Raw genomic sequence first — 8831 nt, forward strand, 5'->3', positions numbered from 1 at the left:
TTTCCTTTGTTATCGATATGATTGGCTAGGTTCTCTGGATGGATAATTTTTCGCCGGTCTTTAATTCGTGACATTTAGAAAAATCGCATCAATGGTCAAGAGAATGGCATAAGATGAAAACTTTTACATCAAGGAAAAGGCCCATGATCTAAGCTATCAGAAAACGTGTTCGCTTTTACTTTTCATGTGTTACTTTCTATCAGCAAAATTAAAAAAACTGTTAGTATCTGAAATTAGGACAGTTGACAGTACTACGTAGTTCTAGTTGGAAGTTTTGATTGCTATTAAGATATGACCTGAGGAGGAAACAGAGGGTGATGAAAAATTGAAGTATCTTTTTCATATGGAATAAAATTCTTTATCCTAAAAACAAGATTCCGTTATTCTTTCGAATTACCTACTGATTACAGATATTGATCGATAAAGAAATACCATCTTATCTACCTATGTATGGTTTAATAAGGATCCCGTAAGATCAATTACCTAAATGTTATTAAATTTGCCTATTTCATGAAATCACGTTCATTAAATTAAACTTAGTTATGATTACAGTATCAACTAACAAAATCAACCATCAACTGACTTTTAAGATTAGTTATATGGATTCACAATTGCCTAGGCTGACGATTCACTTTGGTAACTGAGAAGGTGAATTTTTTCTCAATGAGATGTTTGCAGATGGTAATATATTTTGTTGGTAAGTGTTCAATTTTCATTTTTCTTCAGCTGAAACGAGTTGAGTAGGTACCTCACTTAGAAAATGTCAAAATTTATACATGTACATATAATTATGAACTAGCTCACATTTTTTGATTTCATTGGCCTCATTTTCAAGGTTCTTATTAGCACTGATTTAGATAAATAAGATACTAGGTATTTAATTAAATGTGCTAAATTTTTTTTTGACATTTGGCACACTTAAAACGATTTGAAATTGCACGAAGAGGTCGCAGTTGATGAAAATAAATACTTTTCAAGCTGTACTCGCAGATTATGATTTTTTTGTATGGAAACAGAATAAACTTAAAACAAAAACTACCGATGTTATTTTAGCGATAATTTGATACAAACTAGATACCTATACTCGAATATCTGAACACATTTAGCTGTTTGACATTACCTACTTATCTTGTTTCGTTTTTGTACAATTGATTTTTACTCTAAAAATATGATTTTAAAATGAAAAATTGTGAAAGTACGAGTAATTAGGTATTTGTCAAAAAATAACGCAGAACAGATCAATAATCTCACAGTGTATTTAGTTGGTAGGTAGTTTTAGTTTTAGAAAAAATGTTTCAATATTTTTAAAACTAATTTATGTGTGCAACAATAGGAGACACATTTTGAAGTTGAAACCCCCATCGACTGTTCGTTCCATTTAATGACACCTCTTCCACTCGAAGATTTTCTTAATTTCAACTTGATTAATTAACATCATAAAATGTACATTGTTGACGACGCATATTTGAAATCTGAACATTCAAGAGCATTTCGGAGGCAGTTACTGGTCGTGTTAACAGGTAATTATTTCTTAAATTACTTGGATAGGTTCTGGACCAGAAAAAAGTGCTCAATTTCAACCGGTCATCAGAAAAATATGATACCTATACTTTACAGATACCTAGTTAAACTCATCGCAAACTTTTATTTCTTATAGGTACAGAAGGTACTTTTAAAAGTACCTATAAAATATTTATCCAGTTTATCTCTATAATTCCTGATTCAAAAAACGATACCGATTTTTTTCGACTTATTAAGTTTGATTTTACAATTTCAGTGAGTTTGGGCACGTTTCTTACGGGATCTTCTATAGGATGGATGTCTCCTGCGTTACATTGCCTTCAGAGTAATGACAGCCATATTAAAATCACTTCGGAAGAAGGCTCATGGTTGGCACTTTATCCGGAATTTGGTCATTTTTGCGCTCCACTCTTGACTGGTTATTTCACCGACATGATTGGACGTAAAACAGTTTTCATCACGGGAAGTATTTTCACATTGGTGGGATGGTTTCTGAAATTTTTAGCGGGTAAGTTTTGTTCTAAGCTTAAAAATAATGGCAGGATTTCATCTTCATTAATAATAGGTGTAGGTAATTCGATATTTTACTTACCTATCTACTTTGAAATTGATTCTTTTTCAGGAAGTTTAACAACATTATATGCAGCTAGAATAATGCTAGGAATTAGTTTCGGCATTACAATGACAGTATCGCACATCTACGTAGCAGAAGTAGTATCCAAACGAATTCGAGGCACTTTTTCGTCTTTACTTTTCGTCACTCTCAATTTGGGCATAGTGTTTGAGTTCATTATCGGAAGTTATCTGTCATTCAAAACATCAGCCTTGATAACGACCATCATTAGTGTTTTTTACGTAATCTCGCTATTTTTCATTGTCGAATCTCCGTATTATTATGTGGCAAAAAACAAAGAAGTTGAAGCTCGAAAGGCTATGATATGGTTCAAAGGCTCATTCAACGAGGAGACGATCGCAGAATTCAATTCTATGAAAAAACAAATCACCGGACAAAGCTTAAAATTTTCTCAATCATCGTTTAAAAGTTTCATGATCTGTATGCTTCTCAGCTTTTTGAGCGATACGACTGGAAGACCAGCGGTGATAACATATGCGATGCAGAATTTCTCTAACGATTCGTTAATGTCTCCTACTGGTTTCACCATTTTGCTCGGAAGTTTGAATGCATTATTACCTTTAATACCTACTTTGCTTACGGATAAAGTGGGGCGAAAAGTCATCATCATAATATCTGCAATAGTCGGAGGCGTAATGCACTTCTGCACAGGTACATTATACTTTTTGCATGACACAAAAGGCCTTACCATTTCTGGCTACGGTTGGTTGTTATTCAGTACGATAACTATTTACTTGTGTAGTTGTTCAATTTTCGTGACGAATGTGTTGACATTAAGAGGCGAGTTAATTTCAGAAAGTAGTAGAGGAATGACATCTGGTTTGGTATCCATGATGTATGCTTTGGCTATTATTCTTACGATAAAAACTTTTCAAGTGGTACGAGATAACTTGGGGCAGCATTTTGCATTTTGGGTTCTTAGTGGATCAAGTCTTGTATTTGTGCTGTTTACTAGCTTCTTTTTACCTGAAACCAAAGGGAAAACGCTGGATGAAATTCAGAAGCAATTGGGCAGATCAAATTAAAATTAAAGTACGTTCAAAATGTTTCGGTATGTAAATCATTGACATGTGTCCAATATCGATCAAACTTCCAGCGAACCTACATGCATTACTTTTAAGAATTTTTATTAATTTTTGTAACGAAATATACGAATACAAATAATTACAATTTATATGAAATAGAATAAAACCCAAATACATAGCGTAGAATAAGTACTTTTATTAGTTTCATATTACAGATTTTTTTCTGTACAAAGTTTTTTTTTTTTTTAATAATAACTCTCATCTACCTCAACCAACAAGAAAATTACTGGCATCTTAAAACGCATGATATAACGGTGTTCAAATAAAATTGAAAGAAAAAAAAATTATCTAAAAATGCACATGAAAACTTCAGGGAATACAAAACGTGTAGACTGAATTTTCAACATTCTTAAGAAGAGCGTTTTAAAGATGACGCAAGTATAATTATAAATAAGGAAAATAGGATTGCGTACTTTAATTAGCTTTTTATCTCGAGAAAGAGCGATTTTACGCATTTTTAATTTAACACAGAAAATTTTTCAAAAAATACAGTTTACACTATTTCCGTGAAGCTTTTACAATTGAACGAGAAAATTCAAGAATAAAAGAAAGAAAAAAGAAAAAAAAACATTAAAAAACAAAACAAAAAATAGCAGTCAACATTAAATATTTTTAAAGTACCTGAAAAATTCACATTAAAATCATGACGGTTTTTTAAAAATATAAAAAAATTTAAAAAAGTTAAAATTTATGGTTTTTTAAAAAGACTTTTTCAACCACTAGTTCCACTTATTCGCTCGTGTTCTTGTTTAACAAGTTGTCTCAATTCATCCTGCGAAAATAAAGCGGAAAAAATTAAAATAAATGTGGAATACGAAGCAAAAATGAATAAATGTGTGTATTAAACTTACTCCCCATCCCAATTTATCAGCTAACAACTGACACCCATCGTCACACATTCCTTCCCAAAATACATCTCGAGTTCCATGTTCTGGATCAAAATCCAAACCGTTTGATAACCCCAAACTTCTCAAGAGATCATTCTGGCCTACTAATTCTCTATTAATAAGCAACCGGGGACAATCTTCACGAACTCTGTCAAAGCAAATTTAAGAATGTAAGTGTGCATATTTTAGTATTAATCCATCGAATTTTTTTATTCTTCGTGTACAAACCTATCTTTCAAGGAAGCGAATGGTTGAACGACGAGAGAGGAACCCATGATGATCAGTAGGTCACATTTTGGAAAATCTTCTTGCGAATTCATGAAAAATGGAGCCGGAAGATTTTCTCCAAAAAATACGATGTCCGGTTTTACGATACCGCCGCAATGTTTACAAATGGGTATTTCATCGGTGAATATTTTTTCTACAAAAGTAAAATAGCAACATTTTCATTTAAAAAAACCCGAGTCAGTTATGATGATAAGTTTACCTTTCATCCATTCTTGTTCATAAACAGCTGAGCAATCCAAGCAATGAGAAGTGTGAAAAGATCCGTGCGCTTCTACCAACTTGTCAGGACTTAGACCGGCGACTCTTTCCAAAGTGTCAATATTCTTCGCAACAAATAATAATTTATTCAATAAGTTTATCAGAAAGTGAACAAACAACCGCAAAAAATTGATGGAAAATAATTCAAAAGATGGTACTTACCTGTGTGTAATGACGTAATAAATATCCTTTTTCTTGCAAAAGCCGAATAAAATAATGACCGACAGTAGGTTTAAATGTACCGGGATATAATTCTTTCGCTAGTACAAAAAATGGCTTTGGATTTTCTCGAAAAAAATTGATTTCGAAAATTGCTTGCGGGTAAGGTAAATTATATTTTTGAAGATTATCATATAATCCCGATCCTGGGGAGCGAAAATCCGGAATACCAGCAGCTAATTAAAAAACAAAAAAAGTTAAATATAGAGTCCTGAAAAACCAACACCTACATGCACCATAAAATATCTCTAGAACTATTCTGAAAACTCACAGGTAGATATTCCGGCTCCTGCCATAGTTATAATGTGTTTACATTTCTCTGAATTGATAAATTTAACGATTCCGTCTAGATTAGCTTCATCCAACACCTATTTAATGACGAAAGAAAAATTAAATCAATAAACTACGTAGTACGTACGCTGCAAATTTAAAGAAATGAAGAATAGAACAACGAGTGAAGCAAATGCACAAGTCATACGATTCTTCATATCGATATTAGTACTTGCAGGTGATTCTGTATTACTCGTGTATCGAAAATTGGCATAGAGTAGTCAAACACATTTCATGAACATAATGAAAATGCCAATTTTAAAGTCGTAATTAGCCGTAATAAAATAATGATGCAGCTTACGATAGGAGGAGCTGGTTTCTCCTTAACGAGATTGCCCAAGAGTCCTAATCCTAATGTTTCAGCAAAGAATCTGCGAACGGATTCGATTGAACCATCCGGTTCAACATCGGAGGGAGATCCGGAAAAACTACCTTCATCTTCTTCTTCCAGACTATCATTAGTTGGGAGGCTTGAAATTAAATCTAAAATTACAAACAAAATATTAAATACTGTTCAGAGTTCTTTCCAATATTTATCAGTAGAGGATATCTAACTACGATCAAGATGCAAAGCTTATCAATTAGGGCAGAATTGAAAACTTTATGACCTTATCAAACATAAATTATTCGTCGATTTGATATGACATACGGAAAGATTTATATTTTTGGCAACCGCAGACATAAAATGGATGTAATTCATTAAGAAAATTGTTCTAAAATATAATCATTAAATTTCTTAAACTGAAGTGTACACGGAAAAAGAAATTATTAACCTTCATCAAACTCCTCATTGGGATGCTCCATGGTGCTACAGCTGAAGTGGGTACGACGGCGTCGAGGCTTTATCGTTTCATTCGGCGATTTTATGACTCGAAACAATGTATTAACACCACTGAACTTACGACGCCATGAAAATAAATAATCCAACAAAACTTTATTATTTATTTTCATAAGCCTAATCAGTCACTAATGAAGTAATCAAAAAAAAGGCACAGGAAAAAACACGGAATACACAGCTCTACTGACTGCGTTTTTTTCGTAATGTCTCGACATTTTGTTGATAAATGATAAATCGGAGGATTTGAAGTGGTAACGCCCGGTGCTCCGACTCGATCGGCTAAACTACGTTATTTCTGCTACTCGCAGATTAGCTGTGTCGCCGAGTGTTTATATACTCGGTGGCACAGCATCCAAAGCAGCTATCTACCTACAGCTTCAGTTGTATGATTTGTATGTCTTCGACTTCTCTTAAAATTCATCGAATAAAAAATAAAAATAAATCTTTCTCATCGAAATGTTACCTATTTCTATAGGCTAAAATATTATATGTAAAATACCTGCGAATTAAATTAATGATTAAAATTCCATCGAAGATAAATTGTATATATAATTTTCACGTGTGATATTATATGTATATTATATTTCATCTCCCACGCAAACCCTGAGTTTTATTTGAGTCTCAAAGGTAAAATGAATAAAATCTGTAGCTCTCTGAGTGCAGTACTGGTGTTTTAAACTACTCTCCGACTGAGCTAATACTGGATGTACACTAGCCTAGCACGCTTAAAACGCTGTCAACCGTACACCAGTGCCCGGTATTTCATTGGCGCCTGACTCATGCTTGAAAAAATTTATCTTCGAAAAATTTGAGCATTATTTTTTCTAAAAAATTGTTCAAAAAATAAACCATCGAATCCAGTATTAAAATAAAAAATAAATGCGACTCGTCAGCCGCTACTACGAATCAAAATAAAATAAAAATAAAATCCACGAACTCTCAGTTGTATTTTTTTAAAAAATAAAATTACAAAAAATCTTCAAAATACCTAAAACAACAGTAAAATCTTCATCACCAGCGCGAGTATTTCCTCAGGGTATTAAACTTCGTAATCGAATTGCTCCACCACCAATTCCAAAAGTAACCAAACCTAGAAAAAGAAAGATCAAAATGATTACTCAAGAAAATCTCAACGAATTAGAAAATAAATTACAAAATGACTTAGGTCTCGCAAAATCCGAATTAAAAAACGATATAAAATCCGAATTAAAAGAAGAATTAAAAAATCTGGTAAAAGAAGAACTTAAAGAAGCGCTAAAAGAAGAAATAAAAACCGAAATAGTTGCCCTTCTGAATGCAGACGTGAAAAAAGATATTAAAATTTATTTCGATCAATTAAAATTGAATATGGAAGATAGCCTGGATAAAATTGAATCAGATGCACACGACAAATTTATGGGCATAGTCGATGCAAACGTTAAAACAATTGTTGAAGGAGCGAAGATGGCTTTAAATAATACGATGAAGAACGTACAAGTGGCTACAGTTCCAGCTAGCGGATCAGATAAAATTTTCATCGATTTATTCTACAAAAATGTGTCTAATTTTGAGCAAAAAAATAGATTTTTCCCACACAAATTTTTGGCTCAATTTACAACACCGGCGGTAACTCAAAATATCGATCCAGATAATCGAAGAATGCTGCTAGCTTCGTGTGTGAAAATCGAATCAACTGCCTGGAACGAAAAAGTCCAAAAAGCCAAGACTTTTGAAGAATTACAAGAATACTTCTTAGATATTTTTTGGGACGATAATGTGAAAAGTGCAGCTGTAGTGGCTTTTGAAAAAGAAATCCCAAGACACATTACAAAAATTATCGATTTCATCGAATACATCTCTAATTGGTACGACACCTTGTTAAAAACCGATACCAGAGAAAAATTGATTATCTCCAAGGTGTATAAAAAATTCCCTAAGTGCATTAAACAGCAAACCAATAGCGAAGGACTGACCAATAAAGACTCAATTATGGCTAAGTTAGAGACTGTCAAAAACATGGACACGGACGACATGACCATAACTTGGGACGAAGAAGAAGACCAGTCAAAAATAAATATTAATTACCGATACCACGATAGGGAGAATTATCGACGAAACAATTACGAAAGAAGAGATTATCGTCGAGAAGAACCGCATAACAGAGACTGTAGATACCAAGACAATAGGGAAGACAGAAGTAAAAATTATGAAGATAGAAGTAAAAACTATGAACAAAAAGAAGATAGGCAGCAGAATCACGAAGAGGAAAGGAACCCAAGATACCAAGGGAGAAACTATGATCCAAATTATCGCTGGAACCGCAACAGATACTACGATCAAAGAAATCATCAAGGAAACCCCCCGCCACCCCGAGATGAAAAGTCAGAGGGGCAGAAAACTGACCCAAAAAATGCCAAGTGACGATGTGTGCAGAAATATCTGCAACGAGGGGGGAAATCCGGACTATCAAAATCGATAAAAAAATTTATGACATATTGGGAGAAGGCCTAGTAAATGGGCGTTTATATAACAATCGATCGATCACCGAACACTACGACCAAATCAAGAAAATACCGGAATTTAGAGAAAATGTAATTTTGTCAATTGGAGAAAATGAGCTCAATGAACGTGACATTGATTTTCACTTTGTTGAGTTTTATCTTCGAAAAACGATTGAATACATAAAAGAAAAAGGAGCAAAACAAATTTGTGTAATTTTCCCGATCCTCCTGCCCTATGTACGAGGTCGAAAAAATGCAAAAAGCCTCCGAAGATATTTAACTTTCATCGAA

At 33.4% G+C, this 8831-nt stretch overlaps 2 protein-coding genes across 2 annotated transcripts; one reads left to right on the forward strand and one right to left on the reverse strand.

The window, feature by feature from the left end:
- The first annotated feature begins 537 nt into the window (after positions 1 to 537).
- On the forward strand, positions 538 to 3715 carry LOC135838768 (facilitated trehalose transporter Tret1-like). Its single transcript, XM_065354524.1, has 4 exons — positions 538 to 697; positions 1334 to 1520; positions 1778 to 2029; positions 2144 to 3715. Exons 2-4 carry the CDS (start codon positions 1442 to 1444, stop codon positions 3178 to 3180), a joined length of 1368 nt encoding a protein of 455 aa, XP_065210596.1. The 5' UTR covers positions 538 to 697; positions 1334 to 1441; the 3' UTR covers positions 3181 to 3715.
- LOC135838769 (NAD-dependent protein deacetylase sirtuin-2-like) lies at positions 3357 to 6241 on the reverse strand. The gene is made up of 8 exons (XM_065354525.1): positions 5996 to 6241; positions 5524 to 5705; positions 5164 to 5260; positions 4836 to 5068; positions 4615 to 4738; positions 4356 to 4548; positions 4092 to 4275; positions 3357 to 4012 (listed from the first exon to the last, which is right to left on the reverse strand). The coding sequence occupies exons 1-8, from the start codon at positions 6171 to 6173 to the stop codon at positions 3953 to 3955; spliced, it is 1251 nt and encodes a 416-aa protein (XP_065210597.1). The 5' UTR covers positions 6174 to 6241; the 3' UTR covers positions 3357 to 3952.
- Positions 6242 to 8831: the final 2590 nt, after the last annotated feature.

Source organism: Planococcus citri, chromosome 3, assembly GCF_950023065.1.
Source record: "Planococcus citri chromosome 3, ihPlaCitr1.1, whole genome shotgun sequence".
In the NCBI taxonomy this organism is placed as follows: Eukaryota; Metazoa; Arthropoda; class Insecta; order Hemiptera; family Pseudococcidae; genus Planococcus; species Planococcus citri.